Source organism: Microsporum canis, genomic scaffold (assembly GCF_000151145.1).
Source record: "Microsporum canis CBS 113480 supercont1.7 genomic scaffold, whole genome shotgun sequence".
NCBI classification, from domain to species: domain Eukaryota; kingdom Fungi; phylum Ascomycota; class Eurotiomycetes; order Onygenales; family Arthrodermataceae; genus Microsporum; species Microsporum canis.
This window is the reverse complement of record NW_003299163.1, coordinates 1,801,746-1,823,754: the sequence shown is the minus strand read 5'-3', so window position 1 is coordinate 1,823,754 and position 22,009 is coordinate 1,801,746. Positions and strand designations below refer to the sequence as shown.

General features: G+C 48.4%; 10 protein-coding genes across 10 annotated transcripts; 5 read left to right on the top strand and 5 right to left on the bottom strand.

The window, feature by feature from the left end:
* Window positions 1-530: 530 nt before the first annotated feature.
* MCYG_07882 (uncharacterized protein) lies at window positions 531-830 on the bottom strand (the record flags this gene model as incomplete). The annotated part of the gene is made up of 1 exon (XM_002844053.1): window positions 531-830. The coding sequence occupies one exon, from the start codon at window positions 828-830 to the stop codon at window positions 531-533; it is 300 nt and encodes a 99-aa protein (XP_002844099.1).
* A 1,088-nt stretch (window positions 831-1,918) lies between these two features.
* Window positions 1,919-3,624, top strand: MCYG_07881 (conserved hypothetical protein; the record flags this gene model as incomplete). Its single annotated transcript, XM_002844052.1, has 2 exons — window positions 1,919-2,687; window positions 2,774-3,624. The coding sequence occupies 2 exons, from the start codon at window positions 1,919-1,921 to the stop codon at window positions 3,622-3,624; spliced, it is 1,620 nt and encodes a 539-aa protein (XP_002844098.1).
* A 1,227-nt stretch (window positions 3,625-4,851) lies between these two features.
* Window positions 4,852-5,943, bottom strand: MCYG_07880 (conserved hypothetical protein; the record flags this gene model as incomplete). The annotated part of the gene is made up of 1 exon (XM_002844051.1): window positions 4,852-5,943. The coding sequence occupies one exon, from the start codon at window positions 5,941-5,943 to the stop codon at window positions 4,852-4,854; it is 1,092 nt and encodes a 363-aa protein (XP_002844097.1).
* A 752-nt stretch (window positions 5,944-6,695) lies between these two features.
* Window positions 6,696-7,736, top strand: MCYG_07879 (conserved hypothetical protein; the record flags this gene model as incomplete). The annotated part of the gene is made up of 1 exon (XM_002844050.1): window positions 6,696-7,736. The coding sequence occupies one exon, from the start codon at window positions 6,696-6,698 to the stop codon at window positions 7,734-7,736; it is 1,041 nt and encodes a 346-aa protein (XP_002844096.1).
* A 326-nt stretch (window positions 7,737-8,062) lies between these two features.
* On the top strand, window positions 8,063-9,200 carry MCYG_07878 (3-oxoacyl-[acyl-carrier-protein] reductase; the record flags this gene model as incomplete). The annotated part of the gene is made up of 4 exons (XM_002844049.1): window positions 8,063-8,187; window positions 8,250-8,281; window positions 8,345-8,675; window positions 8,744-9,200. The coding sequence occupies 4 exons, from the start codon at window positions 8,063-8,065 to the stop codon at window positions 9,198-9,200; spliced, it is 945 nt and encodes a 314-aa protein (XP_002844095.1).
* Window positions 9,201-9,326: 126 nt separating this feature from the next.
* On the bottom strand, window positions 9,327-10,784 carry MCYG_07877 (zf-HIT; the record flags this gene model as incomplete). Its single annotated transcript, XM_002844048.1, has 3 exons — window positions 9,327-10,140; window positions 10,207-10,542; window positions 10,726-10,784. The coding sequence occupies 3 exons, from the start codon at window positions 10,782-10,784 to the stop codon at window positions 9,327-9,329; spliced, it is 1,209 nt and encodes a 402-aa protein (XP_002844094.1).
* Window positions 10,785-11,931: 1,147 nt separating this feature from the next.
* MCYG_07876 (uncharacterized protein) lies at window positions 11,932-12,336 on the bottom strand (the record flags this gene model as incomplete). Its single annotated transcript, XM_002844047.1, has 2 exons — window positions 11,932-12,077; window positions 12,144-12,336. The coding sequence occupies 2 exons, from the start codon at window positions 12,334-12,336 to the stop codon at window positions 11,932-11,934; spliced, it is 339 nt and encodes a 112-aa protein (XP_002844093.1).
* A 522-nt stretch (window positions 12,337-12,858) lies between these two features.
* Window positions 12,859-15,755, top strand: MCYG_07875 (DENN domain-containing protein; the record flags this gene model as incomplete). Its single annotated transcript, XM_002844046.1, has 3 exons — window positions 12,859-13,236; window positions 13,299-14,318; window positions 14,400-15,755. The coding sequence occupies 3 exons, from the start codon at window positions 12,859-12,861 to the stop codon at window positions 15,753-15,755; spliced, it is 2,754 nt and encodes a 917-aa protein (XP_002844092.1).
* A 1,124-nt stretch (window positions 15,756-16,879) lies between these two features.
* MCYG_07874 (uncharacterized protein) lies at window positions 16,880-17,384 on the bottom strand (the record flags this gene model as incomplete). The annotated part of the gene is made up of 3 exons (XM_002844045.1): window positions 16,880-16,911; window positions 16,976-17,276; window positions 17,358-17,384. The coding sequence occupies 3 exons, from the start codon at window positions 17,382-17,384 to the stop codon at window positions 16,880-16,882; spliced, it is 360 nt and encodes a 119-aa protein (XP_002844091.1).
* Window positions 17,385-20,126: 2,742 nt separating this feature from the next.
* Window positions 20,127-21,458, top strand: MCYG_07873 (uncharacterized protein; the record flags this gene model as incomplete). The annotated part of the gene is made up of 2 exons (XM_002844044.1): window positions 20,127-20,720; window positions 20,775-21,458. 2 exons carry the CDS (start codon window positions 20,127-20,129, stop codon window positions 21,456-21,458), a joined length of 1,278 nt encoding a protein of 425 aa, XP_002844090.1.
* Window positions 21,459-22,009: the final 551 nt, after the last annotated feature.

Sequence of the window (22,009 nt, the reverse complement as noted above, 5' to 3'; positions counted from 1 at the left end):
GCAACGAAGAATCAGGGAGAAGGCTAGAGACTAAATACATACCACATGTCTACGCGTGGAGAGGAAGAAGGCGATGTTTATATTAATATCGTGTTATATCATCCTCCTACAGATGAGAGATGTGGTTAACTATCTTATAACTATACTCCAAGGGTTGCCCGGTGGCAGTGTCACTGCCGGACTATTTGTCTGAATTAAACTGTTTCGTCCGAACAGCGAGCCTAACGATAGGCCCTTCTACTCGTTCATGCTATGGCCACCCTGGCTGTCATCCAACTCTCCTGCAGTGTCGGATGTTGCAATGTGCCCACCGTCATACGCAAGACCTATCATATGGCTTGATACGCCATATACCCGGCCAACGGCCGCTATGGACCCGATGGGTGATGACAACAATAATTCGTGGAGTCAGCTATTATGCTCTCGACGCTGGGTTCAACTCCACGTTTCGTTGCCGAGCCTCATATCGATGCTCAGCCCTACCAAGTGGCGACTTCTCTCGGCCCGACCGGGTGCCCATAGGTTGGGTATCAACAAGTTCTTCGACACTGAGCCTCGTCTTCTGTCCCTTGAACGCCGATCGACTCCGTGACGGAGATTAACCTGAGATCTCGATAAACTTGCTCCTGGCGACGAGGCTGGGCCACATGACTCACTTGACCAACCACCAGGTCTGGACCTGAGAGGGCCTTTGCAACAGCATGATCAGTCGGTCCCAACACCATGGAATTGTATAGATCCACATCTACAACTCTCATCAACGATGGCTGATGACGGCCTATGATGATGATGATGTCGATGCTCCCTGCTGTCTCCATCCCTTGCAACATCCCCCAGCCTTGGACTGGTCGAAGAAAGCGCGTGACGTAAGCTGTACATTTTCATTATCTGCCACGATCCTGTCTATGGCTCATATCGTCTCATCTCCCATCATCTTGTCTGTAAACTGACTCGTGTCGAACATGTCGATGACTCCCAGGACGCGCCAAAGAGCACGAACCCATCACGCAGTCATGTGTCATATCATGTGATGATTCACAGGAGGCCTTCGTACCCTCCACTTCGTGCGATAAAGATGATATTAATTACCGTCATGCCACTAGCGCATACGCTAGCGCGGTAAATTGTGATACCCCTAGCGGATCCGTCTTGAAGCCGTAGGGCTGGTTTTATCCAATAACAATGAAGCCTCAGCCCTATGCAGCCAATAGCGCTGGCCTGGGTGGACCCCCTGATGCTCCCGGCCCACAGCTGATGTCAGGCCGCGTTTGGGCAGAAGCTTGGTCTTTTGTCTCTTGCTTTGCTTGCTCTTGCTCTCGATGGGGACAAACAAGCAGGCTGTTCAAGAGATACTGTCCCTTAGCAGTAGAGACTCTACTGACGGTGGTTTCTGGTGTGCGGACGGTAGGCGATATCCTCCGTGGTGGGGAGGAAGAGGAAGAGGAGGAATATATTACCATTAGGGTGCCACGGCAATCCCGGCTTATGCAGGCGAGCGACCTTCGTATTCCGTGCATGGCGTTGGATCTGACTGCCGCTTCGGGACTAGCGCGCGTTACGCTGGCACAGGCCACCCTAACAAGTTTTCTTTGGCATCCTTGTTGTTGGCCTTGGCATTTTCATCCAGCCGTTCATACAAAGAGGATAGCCACCGCCCCTTACTGCCGCCTTTCCTGCCAACAACGGCTGCCCCCATTCTCAACACACGCATCGCCATCGACATCGACACCATCGATATCATCATCGACCTGATGAATATATTAGTCTAGACGACTAGCTTTGGCCTCACGATAATATAACCCCCTGAATTTTTCAAAATGGATAACTCTGGTGCTATGGTCTAGGAGCGGACGGCCTTCATACACGCCTATGTCGAAGTCTCGACATCGCCTATGAATACCACTATCCGCTATTGACCATGACCACCATCACCACCGAACGCAGCCCGGTGCTCCTGAGAGCAACGAGCATGACGGGGGGCAGCCCCCGGTTGTCCCTGAAGCGTGAAATATCTCCCCCATCCGCCATCGATCCGCAACTTCTTAATCATATTTGTGACCGTTTAAACCAACTCGATTCAACTGTCCATGAACTTCGCTCCTCCGTCCTTACTAAGGAATCATATGCCGATAGACGCAATAGAGAAGATGAGTTCTTACGTCGGGAGTTCGACAGCCAGCGTGTTCGCATCGACACCGTTGGCGGCAAGACGAGATCGGATCTGAACCAGGTCAAAACTGACCTCTCTCATCTTGTAACCGAGATCGTTCAGCTCCGATCAAACTTCAATCAGCTATCATCGAAGGATGGCTATCGGGACTCCGATCTCACTCGGATTCATGACCACCTTGATCAACTTCATCTCGATGTTCAACGTATGCATTCCGAATTATGCTTGACCAGAACGGATCTTAGCCAGGAACAGTCCATTGTCAGTCAACTAAGACTTGACGTGCTGACTCTGCAACGCGAGGCACGCCAGCAATTTGGAGACATGATATCCCGTTTCGACATCCTTGATTCACGAATGAAGCATATGGACCGTATCCGATTCAACTCGCTCGCTCATACCGCCCATGCTCCCATCACTCCTGTCCCGGTCATCGACGTGGATGGCTCCATCAGATTCCCCGATTACTTTCCGCAGAGTGTTTGGAAGTTCTGGTGCTTGAAGAAAATGAATAGGGGTGAGTGCATTCTTGATGCATTTGGAATATTTTTTCCATTCAGACCTGCAAGTAAATTAACTTCCTTCTTCTCCTTTCACCTTCAGTCCATCGTCTAGTTGAACTCGCCGAGTTTTACCAGCTCGAAGGCTACCAGTATTGGAGTCGTATGGCTATTCCTCACGAATCCACCTTTGCCACCGATGGGTACTTGAGTGATGATAGTGACTCCAGCGAGTTGCCATCAGATATCACTCGAACCGAAGCAGCTCGCCTCTATCCTGAAGCTTGCCATCAAGCTCTTGCTGCAACACTGGGCCTCGTCTATTACAAGATCCGCAACGAGATGGGTGAGGGCCGTCCCTCTCACCTTATGTCTACCCACGTTGCTCCTAAACGTCATCATGAGGAAGCTGGATCAGCACACTCTTCACCTAGACGCCGAAAGATGCCCCGTCGTTCGCAAGATGGCATGTCTATCTCTGGAAGCGCCAGTGCCAGCGCCCCACACAAGATCATCACCAGCTACATGGCCGCTCAAGCGGGAGACGCCAAATCTGTCGTCTCCGAAGGTCTCGACAAGCTTGTCTGGAACGTCGACCAGACTCAGATCTCGGAAGAGACGATGTCCAAGTTCTCAGACTTCGTCAAGGACGAGCCAAACGCTCTTTTGCTTCTTCAAGCTCTCGAACATGGCCGCATCAAGCTGCAACCCAGCCACCTGGAACGAACCCGTCTCTCTCCTACCGAAACGTCCTCCAAGCGAAGCTACAGGTCTGCGAAACGTGAGGTCCAAGGCTCTGCCTTGGCTGAAGCGAAGAGCGATGACTTTCATAATGAAATGAATACTGTGCCAACTGAAATCATGTCTCCGCGCTCAGCCTCCAAGTGGGAGGCTGAACAAGAAGACGAAGAAGATGGCCCTCCTTCTTCCTCACCTCCTGAAGCAAAGGAATAGGTCCAACCACCCGTTCCAACTGCAACATCGATGGCGATGGTGCTTTTTCTGATATCTGGTCGTTGGGTGTTTTGTTGCCTGACGTCTCTTCTCGTCTATTTTTGGATGAAGAGGGGGCAGTCACGTTACTTCTCACGTGGTTATTGCCTCGACCCTTCACTCTTACCAAACTCACACTCTTATACATATTTATATCAACTACATCAACTTCTTTTTAACGACATCATGACCGTCGACAGTCAATGCATTTACCGGCGTTGTCATTTAATTATACCTGGCTTGGATCGGATCGGCTCGGTTTTGGCTTTCTACGGGGCGGTGACATTGCATTCAATAGCTTGCTTAACTTTGGACCTGGAATGGGATTGGCATAGGGAATTGCATTCACGGACGGCACACGGATGGTTCAGGAGTCCTTTTCAACCAACAGAGATACCCGAGATATCCAAAGATATTTCATTTGCTCGTCATACTCAACAGCTCAACCACAGGCCCCTCCTCCCACGTCTTGGTCCTTCGATCCCGATAAGTTATCAACATCCTATACTTCAACCCCCTTTACAATCCGCCCCAACAAGTACATATGAACATACGTTAACCTGGATCATCTTGGTCCTTCAACTCAACGATCTATACATTAGTGTCCACTTATCTAACTATAGCCTCCTATACCCTCATCACGATTACCTTTTTTTTTCGGCGTCATCTGGATTGGCGAATGGAATGTTTGTAAATAACTATCACGATCATGATAGGCATTAGTTTCATTTAGCTGTTACTTCTTTATTTCTCTTGTGCTCTCTGTTGGTCGTAGATTTGTTCTCTGTATGTCATCCTGAGTAATTTAACCCTTAACCATAGATCTCTCTGCTTCCGTACCATGTATCATAGAAGGTTAGAGGCAGACGGCTTTATCCCCGACTTCCTTTGCCCAGCCTTGTTAAAGTAGTCGACAGGAGCCTCGTTACGAGTTGACCAGACTTTAGAGTAGCAATTTGAATGGCTGTTGTAAAAAGGAATATCACTCTCCCATTAACATTACCCTATCGCTAACAAGGCTATTGGTACATTTCAAATAAAAACAAGTACTCCGTATACGCACATAAAAAAAATAAAAAAAAATAAAACCTCAATAAGCCAGCCTGTCATCTTCAAGCTAAGCAGTTGGCAATGGAATGTCATGTGACAGTACTGGGGGTTGGCTGAGATTGATCAGATATCAAAAAGTCAAGTCCAACGACGAACAACTTCACTGCACATATGAATGACTGGGGGCGGTTCCTGGATAGAAGGTCTGGAAGTGAGTCTCCTGCTCTTCAGGAACTTATAGTCTGGCATAGCCTCCTTCACCAGCCGCTCGATTCGTCTGCCAGCGCGGTCTCCAAACTCCGTGCGCCATTTCTTTGCCTCCTTCTCAAGATCTATAGTCGTTGATGTTTTGCCCTGGACAATACCACCGGAAGCAAGAAGAGTTGATAGGTATCTCTTCGTGAATGGGTCCATTTGGGTCTTCTGGTTCACTGTAGCCGGAGTCCAGGAAAAGCAAAGCTGTGAGGGGTCCATACCCATCATTTCACAGAATCTTACAACCACGTCCGGGTCAGTCATTATGTCGTCTGCATCGAGGATGATGGGCCAAGTAACGCGGCCGTCGATATAAGATTCTGCTGCCGTCAAGTTCCGTGAATACCAATCGTAGAGGGATCGGGTCCAGCGCAAGGTCATGCAATGTTCCCCAAGGGAATCTGCCTCTTCTTCATTGGCCGGTCTCTCTAGCTCATATAGAGCACGGTACAATGAAGGGAAAGCAAGGGCAGGGTGCCTGATCAAGAAAGCTGGCGACCAGGTTTTGAGAAATTCGTCCGGCAACACCGTCTGGTTGAGAAACGATCGTTTTGGATCTGGACCGTATGATTCAGGGATTTGCATCGTCCATGGAACCTCGTTTGCTCTGCTGTTTGGGCCGAATACCAGCTCACTAAGTGCTGTAGGTTCGACCAGGAAATGGACATGCTCCTTTATGAAGACGGAACGGCGTACTGATGATGCTGTTTCCAGGTATTCCTGAAAGCCTTCGAAGCACTCCTGGTAACTCCGTCTAACTTGCTCGATTTCATCTGCCGTCCAGTCTGCCACGCCCCTTGCACGCAGACCCAGATCTGTCATCAACTTTATTGTCGGCAAGAAAATATACCCGCCACGGTCATCTCCAGCAATGAAATCGGATTGGTTTTCCAAACCCAGCATCCGAACCAGCAGGTTTGACCCGGTGCGGGGGTAGGTGATGAGGTAGAAACGGCGTGGATTATGTGACTTCATGGCTAGGGTGAATCTTTCTCCTTTCAGCATTTGGAAGTCGAACACTGTGTTCGAAGAGGGTTTTATATGTCTACGCAACGATTTTCCCCTGGCTTACTAGGTACAAGAATCTAGTACGAAATACCCGTGCTAAACCTGGCCTATCTAGGCTGGATTTGAACGCACAGTGCCATGGCGCTCGCTCTGGGGCTATGGCATAGACGGCGCCTTTGGTACTCTGCACATCTTTTGCAGGATAACCACTTGTGTAACGCATTTATGGGTACGGACCACAGAGTACAGAGTACGTGGACTCCAATCCCGACCCTCAATTGAACTCCATTTTTTGAACAAAAAAAAAGCCATTACATGTTGCAGCTGAGCTATGTACAGGCTAGGTCGAATTACGGTGTAAGGTATGACATTGCAAAGAGTATTAATTCGCTAATTTGAAAACAAGAGCACAGAGTATACTTTTCTGGTGGGTGATATCTAAATCTTTCTTATTTTTTCGGATCCCCAATTTTTCAGCCACTGGGGCCTATTTCTAAACTAGTTGGTATTTGTTGGCCCAGTTTCAGCTGAATTGCAATAGCGCCAACGAGAGAGGCAGGAGTACGCTTTGTTGCAAGGTAGCTACCAAAAAAAAGGCCTTTTTACGATGAATGACGATATATAGCAACATGCCTCCCTGCTAATGGAACAATTGCGGGCTCGAAGAAAACCTCAGCACAATTATTTTTATAACGCGAAAAGTTTAGCTTTTGATCGATATGGGTGCAGTTCGATCAACTGGCAGATTCTACCTGCTTACATGTCCTCGAACAGGATCAAACCTCCTCATGAAAATCCTGGCTCTCGAGGGCCAACCGAACGTTACCTACCGCGAAGATGGAGGCTACTTTTTCTCGCCACTCCATCTCCTGAGATATGATCAAAATCGTGTTGGCGCACACGTCGAAGAGTTGACACCCGACCAGAAGGAAAATCAGATAAAGTGCGTGAAGGGTTGTTTTAATACTCTCCTCCGCCACGTTAAGGAGGCTGAATCGGACGGAAAGCTGGTGGTTGTCAAGGAGCACACGCATTATCTTACAGACCCGGTGGCAGAAACGAGGTTTCTTCATGGCCAGGAATGCATTGCCAATGAATTGCCATGGATGCTGCGCGGGTTCGACGACCTGGTGCAAACTACCGACGGCCGTTCAACGAATAACGAAACGTTTTTTTCCGATGAGTTTTTAATGACCTGGCGGCCTATCTTTTTAATCAGACATCCGGCATTAGCTTTCGCCTCATGGTATCGCGCCTCTGTCAGGGCCGATGGCGAAGAGCAAGCTAGATCAGCTCAGGGGAAACAGGCGTGCAAGAAGGTCATGACCTTGCGCTGGACGCGCAAGTTATATGACTTTTATGTCCAACATCTCGACAGCGTCGATAAAGATAATGGTTCGCCTGAGAAGGAAAAGGATACTGCCGCTTGGCCCCTGGTGCTCGACGCGGATGATATCATCACCCAGCCTGGGGTTATTGTCAAGCTCTGCGACATTGTCGGGCTGGATAGCGGCAAGTTGAAGTATAGCTGGGAAAAGGACGAGCAGCAACGACGGCCCGGTATCATGGCATTCAGGTCAACGATTGATAGTTCGACAAAGATAGATCCTACCAAGGTAGCCGGCCATGTTGATATCGATCAGGAGGCAGAGAAATGGCGAGAGGAGTTCGGAGAGGAGATCGGTCGTCTGGTGGAGGAATATGTGCGAGCAGCGATGCCAGACTATACATACCTAAAGGCCAGAAGGCTTGTAGCATAGAAGTGTATATCATGACTGTATAATATCTCCCCCAAACACTTCATCTGAATGTAGTCTTGATGTTGAATGCTTGAAACTGGAGAAACCGGGGAATGTCTTATTACATAATCATGTTTGCACCGTATGCACTTAGCTGGACCTCGGAACTTCTTTCGTTGCCCAACAAGAGAAGCCGAAGAAAGTGGATGAAAAGAGCCCGCCGGGCTGCTTTCTTCTTAGCTATATAAAGGGTGACATATAGACAGGAGACAGCAGTCTACGGTTCATCTTCTGTCACCTCTCCCTACCACAGTTAGACCACAGCGTTATCTTTCCTCTTGTGCGTCATGTCGGCTGCTGCCAGGAAACGGCTTCAAGCTATCAGCCAGCAGCTGGTGGAAGGTATCCCGGATTCCGGCGAGTTCGAGAACATCCCTAGGATCCGGGAAGTTGCTCAGGATTCCCTTGGGCCGTGGGTTATCATCTCCTTGATCTTGGAAACCTGTTTGAGGTGCTAATGAGTTTTGTTTACAGGAGAGTCAAGGGTAAAGTCGTGATTATAACCGGTTGGTTGTTTTACTGCCACTCTGGGGGTTCTACCAAAGATTGCTAACATATTCTGCTTCAAGGAACTAATTCACCTATCGGGATCGGACGAGCAACAGCTCATCAGTATGCTCGCCATGGTGCCAAGGCAATCTACATTTGTGATTTTGCAGACTCGCATCTCGATGTGCACAAACGGGAGATAGAATCTCTGTACCCGGGTGTCGATATCCATACCAGACAGTTCGATGCCGGAGACGAGACCGCGGTCAAGAAGGTTGTCGACGAGGTTATGGAGGCTTATGGCCGTTTGGACATCATGTTCGCCAATGCGGGGATCGTTGGAGCTCCGAGACTATTTACTGAAGTCACAGGAGAAGAGTTTATGCAGACTATGGATACAAATGCCAAGGGGTAAGTGTACACTCTCTGCTTTATACATAGCTGGGTTTCTGGTTACAGTTACTTATGCTAGATTGCAGACCCTTCTTAGCAACCAAGTATGCCTCCATGGCCATGAAGAAAACCTCTGCTTCGAAACCATACCCCGCTGGAAGCATCATCCTCACCGCTTCTGTTGCTGGTATGCGTTCCAACGCTGGTTCTACGGACTACTCCGCTAGCAAAGCCGCAGTCATTTCGTTGGCACAGACATGCTCGTTCCAACTGAGCGGTACCGGGATTCGTGTGAACGCTATCTGCCCTGGTGTAGTAGAGACCGGTATGACGAAGGCGATGTATGACCATGCTCGAAGCAGGGGAACAGAGAAGAAGATTGGACAGCTGAATCCGTTGATGAGAGGGGCTGTTTCTGACGAGATTGCTCGCGTGGCGCTATTCCTCGGTAGTGATGAGAGTAGCTATGTCAACGGACAAGCGTGGGCGGTCTGTGGAGGTTTGAGTGCAGGACACCCATTTATACCTGGGAAATTGGCATAGTAGAAACACTCTACCCAGCCATCTTTAAGGGATCATATATATTGACAGGATATAAATTGAGCTATATAGCATTTCTAACTAGAGGTATCCTATCGTGTATATACCCGGGCAGAAAGATGTCGATGATCAAAAATATGACGCAACATTTGCTTCCAGGTCCTTCCTGAGAACTTCCATTACCTTCATCGCATTGAGCTCTGCAAGCTTCTTTGCTTCTTCACTGTCTTCTTCATCAACCTCCCCCTCTTCACCGGAGCCCTCAGGTTCGCTGCCTTCTTTGCGCTGGGCCAGATACTGCTCTTCCAGTAGATACTTTTCACCCGATATTTCATCTGGGGAGTGCTCGAGAACATAGAAGGTGGGGAACTCAAGCACTGTTCTCTCACGAAGAACCTCTCCCAAGGCCATTGATTGGTCTGTGATCGGTATGAGAACAGGAACTTTGGCGCATGTCTGCGGCCTGTGCAGGTAAATATGTAGTTTTGAAGAACTAGTGTCGCTACATGACGGGTTATCTTCGGACGTTGGTGGAGCTGTGGACGTTAGAGGTGCGGGTGGCGGCATTAGGGGCGGCTCGCTTTCGTGTGTGGATGGTAGCGCAGGCCCCGGGCTCAGTGTTTTAGATGAAGATACATCGTCTGGTACTGTATCATCGTCCGGTTCACCACGGTCGACATCTTCAACAGCGCTAGGTTTAGCTGTCTGATCTTCCTCTGGGGTTGTCGTTTCGTCCTTGTTGATCTTCTCAATAGATACCTTCCTCTTTTTCGTCGGAGGTTCTGTAGCCTTCTCACCATACACGCGGCTACTAAAACCTAATTCCTTGATCAGGGAAAGCCGGGTAAGCGCGGTTCCAACACTGGTGGTATCCAGGCACTTGGATATGGTCTTTTCGCCGCCAGGGAATATCCACTCTACCGCCCAGCTAAGGCATTTTTGCCTAACCACCAACAGGTAAGCAAACGCATCATCCGGCGAGCCATGGTAGAACTGGTAAAGAACTTACTTTTTATGCCAATGAGACGTATTCAACTTATTCCGCGTCATCCCCTTGGGAGCTTTGACGATGCGTACGCCACTTCTTTCTAGGCCTCGCTGTAAGGGCACCTCGCCTCGTACCTGATCGCATCGCTGCTTTGCTTTGCCTCCATTAAGGCCGGCGTCAGCGAGCAAATCGATCCCTCGCGCTTCAGCATCGACCTCGGCACGCTCAAGAGACCGTTCTATACCAGTGAGGAAATTGAAGTCCTTATCAAACGCGGCCGGTGTTGCCAGCTCGCTTCTTTTGAGGTATGCAGCCGGATCCCGCAGGCCGGAACACTGGGACCACAGCTTATGCCGCCTAGAACAGGCAAGGGAACAGGTGCGACTGGCACAGCGAGGGCACTTGTACTTCCGCCGCTTTTCATGGCTATTATATCACACTGTTAGCTCCTCTGATACGTGGTCCCTCAGGTCACCGACATCTTGACCGCTACATCGTGCCGGTCGTGTTGGGAATAATGGGCTTCCAAAAGTAACGTACCAGATTGCGCATAGCTCGGTGAGGGGCAATTGCGCTGGCTGATCCTCCTTGGCCATCATGATATCAGCGTCTTGACTTGGCTCTCTCAAGCGTTTTCATCTGTGTCTTTTTCTCTTCATCTTCAAAGCTCAAGAGAAAAAAAATCGATGAGCTCATAACCAGCGGATCGGATAAACTTATCCCCTTATCGATAAGGGATTATGTCATGTTGGCGATTTTTATCCAAAATAAAAAAAATACAAAAGTTATAAACATCAAATCTTCGAATATAAATATAATCGACGATGATGGGAAAAAATAGAGTAAAGTGAGCTGTGTGGGCTTTGGGGCTCTAAGATGGCAAAGCTCATTCGATCGCGATAGTTTCAGATAGAATAACTGGGAAGCGGAGCCAGCAAGTGACCGATTTTTCATCTCAACCAAACGTCATCTTGTAACGAAAGGGGGGCCATCGAGATGGACGAGAGGACATGGCTGGAAGAGGAGTTCTGCAACGGGAGATTGGTTGTTTCTCGCCGAGTTTCTTTACCTCATTCCCACTCCACACGTGTGCTGGGCCTTATATGACGGGGGCTGTTGTTGTTCATGGAGAAAGCCAACCGTAACTATAACCCCTTTCTCTTGGGAAAAAGCCAGAAGAAAGCCAGGGCTTTGTTTTTACCCGGCTTATTCTGACTTTTACCGTCCGCCGTCCCACGATGTGGCAGATTTCTGGTGGAGTAAGGATCATCAGGGTTAATCTGAGCAATGTGAGCAGTAACAAAGTCGGGGCGGTTGATATGTTATAAATCTTGCTGTCTGGCTGGGAGACGGCCCGAAGGCTCGAACTGGTCTTAACTGTTGCTGTCGTTTATCTCGTTTCCCTTGCTTGGCCAGAGAAAGAAAGAGAGGCGTAAGTATCGTAGGGATTGCCTGTGATGGATTCTCGCCTCCTGCAGTAGTTTTACCCCTTGCCCTGGTTCCGATGTCTGCTTCTACCCCTGTTGCATTGCCTCGAGCTCTTCTCGCCCTTAACCACGAAGGGAGACAATCCCGGCAACGCTGAGCCCATGTTCCTGACTAGCCTTCTCCTCCGATTGGTGAAGCACTGGTGCAGCTGCAGTAGTGCAGGTGTCCGTGGGGCAAGCCCTCGAGTTCGCCAGCGGCCGAGCGGACTGGCTGGCTGCTTTTTCGCTCGCCTGAGAACTAAAACTCCAGAGTTTCCGTCTAAAAGTCCGTGGTGAAACCTTCGGGCCAATCCGTGTTGCTGGAAATTCGAGGGGGACTGGCATTTCCCTCGCACGCCAGGCGGACAATCCAACCAGAGCCGGCCGTCAAACTGGAAGCCAGGGACACAATTTGGTTTAGCCTGCCTGCGTAGTGCCGTCAAGGTCGAAATCCTCTTATCCACCCCTGGGTCCTCCGGTCCTGCCCCTGACCCTTGTTCGTGCGTCCTGCTCTTGAGTTCCAGCTCTTGCGTCTGTTTTTCCCTTCATGTTGCGTCGGTAACCCATCTCCCTCCCCTTTATCCTGTTCATCCTGTTCCCTTTCCTTGCCCATCATGGAGAGCCGGTGCTGAAGATGTGCTTCCTTTCGTGATCCCATGCAGGCCTGGAGCTCGCTGTTGTTCATCGTTGACGGTCTACTTCAACCTGCACATATACTTCTTTCACGCATATAAACAAGAGAAAAAAAAAGGAGACAACCCCCCCTGGGACTTGATCTCTCTCTCTCCCTCTCTTTCTCTCTCTCTTTCAGAAAGCGAGATTAGACCCCAGCTTTTCTTGCGCAGGGCTTGTGTGCATATAAGCCGTTTGATCTCCCCGTAGAAAGAAAAGAAAGAAGAAGAGCGTTGGCTGAAACGTCCGTCCCTGTATCACAAACAGTTGGCCCGACTCGGAACTGTGTGTATGACCTGTCCGATCCCCCAGATATCAATTTGTTGTCCTGCAATAATAATATGTGTGATGCTGCCCGCACTGCGCGGTTCATGGGATGTTGTGCAAGGGGAGAGCAAGTTTGCTAACAGCAGCAGCATTGACAGAGAAAATCCCGTCGTCCATCTTTCTATCCTTCTGTCACATCATATACGGACGCCTGGATAGCCAACAGCAAATAAGTAATAAAGAGAATAATATATAATAAAGCAGCATCATGGCTCCCTCACTGCGAGAGCGCGCCTCGTTTGTGCGTCCAACGACTCGAGACCGGCCAGCGACTCGAGATCAGTCGGAGTCGCTCACCATCCCAAGCCGGACCTCATCGCTGCACTCGAGGATAACACAGCCAATTCCCTCGACCCTGAACATGAAGCCGGTGCAGAGGACCCCCAAGACGCTCACTCATGCGTATATGGTCTGCGGTGTTGGCCGTGAGCCGTCACAGTGGGTGAAGGCACCGCCGCCGCCGCAGGGTAAGATAGGCCATATGAAGGGCGCCGTTGGGCAGTTCTGGCTTCCAGAGATCTTGGGAAGCAGTCCTAGGCTCGAGCAGGATAACGAAATAGCAAAGTCTCTACACGCTGCTATGCGAGTGAGTTCTCTCTTTTTTTTTATATACCTATACTGTCATTATACTGTTCTAACTGTCTGCAGGCGTGTTTCCCTCATGATGTCGAGATATGCACTGGCAAGAACCAGCCTCACTGCGTTCACCACGCATTTGTCCTCCAGCAGGACTCGTCTCACACTCTCTATGGCATTGCCCTCAGAGTCTGGTCTCGAGCTGACGAGAAGCGTGCGGAGACCATCAGGGAACTACGCAAGAAGACGGAGAACAACTTCTATGACAACCCAGATGAGATATATTGGATCCCCTACTGCCTAAGCTTCCTCTCCAGATACCCCCTATATAACCTCCTGGGAGACTATCTACGTGGAATGTGGATCCATTGGAACAAGGCCACCAATCTATTCCACGCAGAGGAAGTGTCCAGAATCCTCAGCTTCCCGGCCCCTCGCCTTAATGACTTAGTCCGTATCGACATGAAAGACTATGCCCTCTGCTACCAGTTCCCATCTTCTCCCACTGGATTCCAGAACTTTGCCATGTGGCCCCTTTTCTGCTGTCTTTCGATTCCAAACATTGTGGGCGTCATCGAAGCGGCCGTTTCCCCTACCCGCAGGATCATTTTCGTTAGTCACTATCCTGCCATTTTGACCGTTGCGGCTGAAACTGTTCGTTTCTGCGTCCGCGTGTATGAGTGGAGCGGTCTGTATAACCCGGTCGTCCACGCAAGGCATGTTAAGGAGCTGGTCCAGGAGCCCGGCCCCTATATCCTTGGAGTGACTACCGAGTGTCGAGACTTGTTCACCGCGCCTACCGATGCATTGGTCATCGATCTGGATCGCAACTTTGTACTAACTTCCAGCCCACCAAACATCCTCACCCAAGGTCAGAGGAATAAGATGATCACTCGTCTTACCCAGGCTTTGTCTGGAGAGGTGACCCCAAGCGGGCCACCCCCACACCTTCGATCCGCGTATGGCGGAGGGAAGCTGGTTCCAGCTGGTCAGATCATCGTCATGAGAGGAGAGATCGAGAGTGTCCAAGATCCAGAGTGGTGGAACCAAGACGGTGTCATGGCCGTCATGGACCATGTTTGTGAGAAACTGGTAAGTACTGTAAAACTCCCTGCCCTTCTCCCTCTTTTAGAACATGAGAACACAAAAAGATACTGACTTTCATACGTTTAGGGTCGAAACACTGGCCTGAAGGCTGTGTTTGGAGGATCGGTTAAGAAGCCATTGATGACCAAGGTGTCCACGAGACACCTCAACGAGATTGTCCGTGAACGTAACCAGTACTCCAGAGATGCTCTCGAGGCCTGGCAAGACTTTATCAATCTCAAGGGTAGAATGGACACCGAGTTGACCAAAGTCACTAAACGCAACAACTTCCTCGTGGAGGAACTTGAGACCTGGAAACAGCAGTTCCTCAAGTTCCAGAAGTTCGCCGAACAACTCACCAAGGAAACATCAGACCTCAAGGTCAAGATTGAAACTCACAAACGCGAGAGTCGTCGTCTCACCAGCCTTATCGACCAGCAAAAGGACGACATCATTCGTCTTACTCTGCGTCTATCTGGCACTGAGAAACAGCGTGATGATGCTTTGGAGGCTCTTGTACTCCAACAGGAAATCGCTGAGGAGTTGGAGCGTGAGAGGAAGCGAAATGAAAAGGAGATTTCTTCTCTACAGCATACCAACTCAAATCTCCTGCGTCAACGAGACGATGCTCAGCGTGTCGTTATTCATCTTCGCAGCCTTATCAACGGCCAGGCTCACCACATGGAGCATATTGTCCGCTCCATCAACAACTCGCCTGAGCTGGCTCAGTACATTGAAGACAGCTACGAGAACTCTGACGATATTGGCCACGGTGAAGAAGATGGTTCCAAGACCGTTGAATCTTCTGGTAAAACCACCCCTGGCCTCAAATCCAGCTCCCGTCTCGGTAGCCGATCTGCTACCCCTACTGTCTCAGAAGACGTGTCTTCTGGCATTGACAAGCGTATCTCGAACATTGAGAGGAAGAGGCGTTCTCCAAGACTAAGCATGTCAGACGTGGCTGATAGACACCTCCGTGATAAGACCGATGCCATCGCAGATATCATTCGCACCATCAGTGACCAGTGTGCCGCTGCCGTTGAGGGTCTTCAGCTCGCTCAAAACGCCGATTTCGATGACTCCGAGGTTTCCAAGAGTAATGAAAGCCGTGGAGGCATGGAGATCGAACGCTCCCAGGGAAGCGAGGCAGATGACAACGAGAGTACTCACCTCAGCCCAGATGGTCGCCACTCCACCATCCCTCCTACTCCAGACCTTGTCCCTAACCGGTCAAGCACATCGATGTCGATGGCTAGCAGCTCCACGTTCCAGGAGAGATCAAGCCAGCAGTATGGACCGAACGATATACCCACAAAAATTGTAGAACATGATGATGAGCATGCTCATGAGGCGGAGCAGGAAGAGGAGAGCGTCAGCTCGCTGGGCAAACAGTCCACCAGTCCTAACTTTATCAGACCCAGAGCGTCGAACATTATCGCATAGATGCGATGATCCGCCTGTCTCCAATTTCATTTCCTTTTCTTTTGTTTTTTATACCTTTTCCGCTCTATACCTTGTATTTTTTTTTTTTTACTCGATAACTCTTTATTCACATTTATTCCCCATATCCTTCTCTTCATTTCTTCTTTTGTTATTTGCGTGCTTAGCTCTCTTATATATCACGTTTTGTCTATATCTGAGATTGTACTCGTTTTTCGTATGTCTCTGCGCGTGGCTTTTTACTTTTTCCTACACTTCGAGTGGACCTCCTCTAGTTTCCTTTATTTGTTCAAAATATGTATACACCTGCCTGTGCAGATATCCTGTACGTCCCCATTTGCCCGAGCGAAGCAACTTAATAGCAAAGCTACTAGTAGCAAAATGGATATTAAGCGATTTAAATTCAGATCCTAGGTTATAATTTGAGAGGTTGATAAGTACTAGAAGGAGAAACGAGAAGAACGAGAAGGCCTTACGGCCTCTAGTAGATCGGTTTCACATGGCCTGTTGCCATACAAATGGAAACCATGGGATTTGGCCTATCACACTGGTGTCTTAGCAACTGCTCAGCCGTCCGGTTGACTGGATCGATTTGCAGCAATCGATTAGCGAAATGGATCTCTGCTCCAGTTCCCCTTTGCGCCGTCAAGAAAGACGTCATTGATGGTGTCTTGGTTGAGCCATCAGGGAATCAACCAATTTAAGGTCATCAGCACAACCCGAATCAAGAAAAGTAATTGGCCATGGCTCATTAAGACCTTAGGCATCATTTTGCGTCGGTATTCATCAAGATCAGGCGTTTTCAGATCAAGCAACAATTCTCGAAACCGCATTCCAACGAATTGTGCAGGACGGATTAGAACGTGCGGTACAGAGCTAACAGCACGGTATTATTATACTTACCAAAAAGGCCTGAGTTCCAGATAGCCGCAGGTGGGCCCCCTTGAGCCAAACTTCAGAAGAACCTACTGCAACGGGCCGAACGGAAAAATCATCAGGGGTTTCAAAAACTGATTGGGGCGTCAGTTACTCCATACTACCATAACTTCGGTTCCTGTAGGGGGTGTAGGTGGCCATTTCCAAAACCACCTAATATACATAGTGATGTCTATATTAAGGCCCTTTCCTTAGAGAGGAGGATATTCATTTGGCTTGATGCCTATGAAAACGAACAATGTTAGAAGACTCCTTTACCGATAGCAAGCCTGGAGAGTCACCCATACCGGTGTAAATGTAGTTTCTAGAGTAAACGATATTCAACGCACCAAGAACAGAGGTAATCGCTTCTTTCAAAGGGGGACCTTCTTGATTTTTCCACGTATCAGATAGAGAAACATCCATATGATCCAGAACGAGGAAAGGAGGCCTCTTGTGCTCTTCCACCGGTGTATCAATATGGAACCTGAAATAAGGGGAACGAAACCTCCCTAGTCTGTCCCTCTCGCGCTCAAGCGGGTAGTCATCCTCGACTTTCTTGCAGAACTTAAGGGTCCTATATAACAATGTAAGCAAACCATTTTCAACCTGGAGCCTAGATTGAAATGTTCAAACATGACTGACCGAGGGAGGCAAGGGGCTCGAGAGTATACCCCCCAAACGACTAACAATTGACTGCATCTGTTTCAATGTCATCTTAACTTCTTGCCAGCAATATGTAATACTCAGAACTGCAATATTTGCGGAGAAAACATGCGTCATATTGTGTCCCTTGGTCAGTTAATAGTAAAGATTATTCTCGAAATCTCTTCTGTCCAAGAATTGAAGCAGGTTGATTGTGATAGCATCGTTTTTATCCTAATACATGTTTATATCGGGTGTTGTCGTTGTGTATAAGACATACAAGATCCTGTATCGAATTTAGTGCGGTTTTTGATTAGTCATTGTAATTTAGGTATTAGATCGTATGACTGTATTTTTCATCTCTTCATAATTTTTTTATATGTTGTTTCTCGACAACAGAACGAATGCACCCATTATACCCACAACGACAGAATCACAGCTCATCTACTGGCCCTAAGTAGTGGTGAGCTCGATAATGCGGAACATGCTAAAGACGGCATCACACCAGGCTCGACGTCGCGGAGCACGCTACTGCTGATGTCAATCAATCTCAGATATGAACTCCACATTGCCAACCTCACAACTGGAAGCAGTCACAGGAGCCCGGTACTGCTTAAATCAAACAATACCGATATTAGTATCCTAAGTGGGCGTGACTCCAGCAGCCAACGAATATGACGATATGGTATAACTTCTGTTTGACATCGCGCTATGCTGGGATTGATGCTCTGTGGTGATATGGCACTGCACATTAAGAAGTATCGGAGGGAGTGGCCCAGAACATGATTCGGCTATTGCTGCCTAGGAGTGCCGATGGTCTATCCCCTGAGAAGATCTCACGGTGTTGCTCGTTAAGTAACTTGTCAGTACGACCATGACAGCTAATGTAGTAGTAGTTCAACTACTATTGGATAATGGTGTGTACGACATTCCTTAGTATGATTATCTGTCACTGACGATATTCTTTTCTAGCTCTTGAAGATAAGTTAAGAGCTACCAAATGCTGATCGACATCGTCAAAATTCATTTGAGTGCATGAAATGGGTTCAAATAAGAAACCGGCAACGTCATTACTGTCGAAGTAGCCGCTTCTTTATTAGATTTACTCCATGATATACGCCGGCCAGATGTTTAAAGAGGGCGAAGTGGGACCGCCTGGCTGAGTATCTCTTGTTCCCTTCAGGAGTACTATATTTATGTGATTAATTGCGACACGGGGACACAGCTCCATGTAGCAGCGGCAGCCATGATTTGAGAGTATGCCTTTCCGCACAGTCAGTAGGGATACTAATTGCTGGGTTCAGCTTTCAACAAAGTTGTGGTATCTGGAGTCTGACGCTGTCTCTATAAGAGTTTGACAACCTGCATGGATTCCGAGAAAGCACAGGCTATATTGTCCATACGGTAGCTGGATTGACGTCGCCTGCACTAGCGCTTTGACGAGTGACATAACAGTAGATGGAGAAATCTAGAAAGTGATGTTTTGCCTCTTAGGAAGCATAAACCTATTGGCTTACATATATCCTAAATATGCGAGCCATACCTCTGGCGTTGTTTTCCGAAATCAATAGTCAAAGATCTGTCGACTTGAAAAGGGTGGAAAGTAAGGATAATATCCTTAGTTCCCAAGAGCGATGAGGTAATAGAAATGATATGGACTAAACATGACGGCGATTTTTATGCTACACCAATGGAGACGCCACAAAGCAGATCAACCCAATAGACGCTCTGGGCAGCGCCAACAAAAACGGTAAATGGTCATTGGACAACATGTGGACAGGATGAGCACTTATAGCATGAAATCAGCAAGGTTGGCCGTTGGGTAAACAGGTACCAAACAGTATCGACTGTCGATGAAAACAGGGGGAGGCGAAAAGTGAAAAGACTCCCAACCAGGAACATCCTCGCAGTGTCAAAACAGGGACTCCCTGGGTTTCGGAGAAAAACCCTACTCTGCCAGAATCTGTGCTCTCCCTCCACCTGTCATGACCCATAGCGTTATCAGATTGGGAATACAACTGTCATTGCATTGTCTGTGTGTCATTGATGGCAATATACAGATGGTTACCTCCAATTGTCGACGATCCAGGTCAACTTGTGGCTTGAGGTAGAATTCTCTGGAAAGGGTGTTGTACCCCGTCGTTGTATTATATGAGACGGCCGCCACCGCCGCCCAAGTTGCACATTGCATGCGTCTAACCCCAGGTAACAACCAGGCCAGTCAAGCCATACGATATTAACTAGCGCCTCAATTTAGACTCACCGGAGGTCTGAAGAGCGCCAGCAGAGTGGACCCTAATGGCCACTAGTGAGGATATAATACGAGAATAGTCGAGAGGTTTGCGTGAAAAAGATACCATTAGGCCAACGTTCTTGCATATCCTTAAACGCTGCTGGTTGGAGTAAACGAACTTACTTCTATAGAAAAGCAAACGATTGACCGAGATCTTCCCGTTTTCCGGAAAGAGACCAGCCCCTCTGGCCTAGAATGTGTACGATGGACACTCCCCTCTCTTGGCTGAAAGCCGCGAATTGAAGGAGTAGACTTGTTGCACTGAAGTATCAAATGAAAGCTAAGCTAGGACGCTAGTTAGATGGCAGTTTATAAAACCAACCGTAACCCCCAAGGGTTCGTTTGCCAGAGGATGTCCTGTGAGGGTTGCTCCCTGCTTGATACAAAAACCTCGCGGCAGACACCTCCCCTAGGCCAATATCTCCTATGGATATAACGGTCTTTGGCAATCGCATCTTATCCACCTCGAACCTACCGGCCGTTCCTCAATTGGGAGAGTACACAATCATTATACCAGCACAATGAATTGGCTATTTGAACTGCTAGCCATGGCCGAAAAGGAGCATACCGCAATCCTGGCCTCCCGCTCGATGTCAGTTTCGCAGACCGAAGCTCTCGAGCGTCTGAATTTCCCTCTACTTCGCATTCATTATAAATATTTTCCTCCTACGATCACCATCGCCTTCATGTCACTCATTGCGACTGTCTGCTCCTTTGCAATTATCACGTATCGGCTCGTATTCTGGCGCAAATTTTCTTCGACTTACTTGGGCTACAATCAGTACGTCATCCTGATATACAATTTGATCATAGCGGACATGCAAACAGCCGGGGGGGCTATCATGACACTCCATTGGTACCGAGTCGGCCATATCCAGGGTAGCTCGAATACTTGTATCGTTCAGGCATGGCTGTTCCAAGAAGGGGTTCCAACAAGTGGCTTATTTGTTCTGGCGATCGCTATACACACCTTCATCACCGTTGTACTAGGCCGCAAACTACAGTACCGGACATTCGTGTGCTGCGTGATTGGTATTTGGGCACTTGCTGTTTTCCTTACTGTGCTACCGATGATAGTGGGAGGAAAACATGTCTATGTGAACTCTGGCGCCTGGGTAAGTTTGTCTTCTGATATCTCTTTTATCTAATTACATGTGCTAATTAAGTAGTGTTGGATTTCTGCAACCCACGAGGACTTGAGACTAGGGACTCATTACATTTGGGTTTTCATTTCTCAATTTGGAAGTGTTATTATCTACATCATCCTCTTTTTCTTCCTACGCCGCAAGGTAGCTGTATCTGCGACCCTTACTCAGAGATCCCAGGACAAGCTCTCCCGTCTTAGGCGCGTTGTCCGGCTTATGCTTCTTTACCCCACTGCCTATGTCTTTCTGTCGCTACCCATCGCCGCCTCGCGAATGGCTACTGCAGCCGGTACAACGCCTTCGTTTACCTACTACATTGTCTCAGCAATGATAATGTCAGCATCTGGACTTGTTCATACGGTCATTTATGCTGTTACTCGTAGATCATTGATCTTGAACTCCGAGACTACTCAACACAAAGGCGGAGACGGCACTTCTTCAGCACACCAAGAGGGAAATTCACAAAGAGATCTTGAAAATACAGCCTGCACTACGCTTGTTAGCAGTGATGGTGCCTTCTCCCCGCCTATGTACAAGAAAATGTACAGTCGAATAAACGGTACCTCGAGTCCGGGCCCGAAGGAGGAGCAATACGAGATGAACGGTGTCTATCAACAGACTACAATATCTGTCACGACCACCACCTTACCACCGCCTACCAGAGGAGATACATCGTCCGTAGCGACTAGGGACAGCTCAAGGACCTGACCCTATACAGACTCTGGATGCTTGCTTTTTTATAAACTTTTCTTGTACATATATCCATTTATACTTCATACACATCCAGTAGTTACCTACATACGTACGACCTTTAATAATTGATTATCCTCCCCAAAGAAGCGTTGCTGTCGTTACATATATAAAACCTTTCTCTGGAAGTGTCTTTGGCCACATTATCATGAATATCAGGCCGACAGCTTTGATTTCACATCAAGGGAGGACATTTCGGGATGTATACAAAAAGCAAAGATGAGCAATAAATCGCCACAAAGACGTCCGAGAAAATTCGGACTGTGATCGCCAGCGCGGCTTATAAACCTGTGGCTCTCTCTGCTCCTCCACTAGTTAGAAGTTAAAGGGATTATCCAACCGAGAAGAGATCTGTTCCTCCCGGGGGAAAGGCGAGCTATCAGATACACACACACAACTATGTACTTATACGTACTCCGTGCATCAGTGAGCATAAGGCTAGGTGCCGCTAGCTGCAGCGGCAGCCTTGTTATCGTAAGGGATAGGGAAGAAAAGGAGAGCTCTGGTTC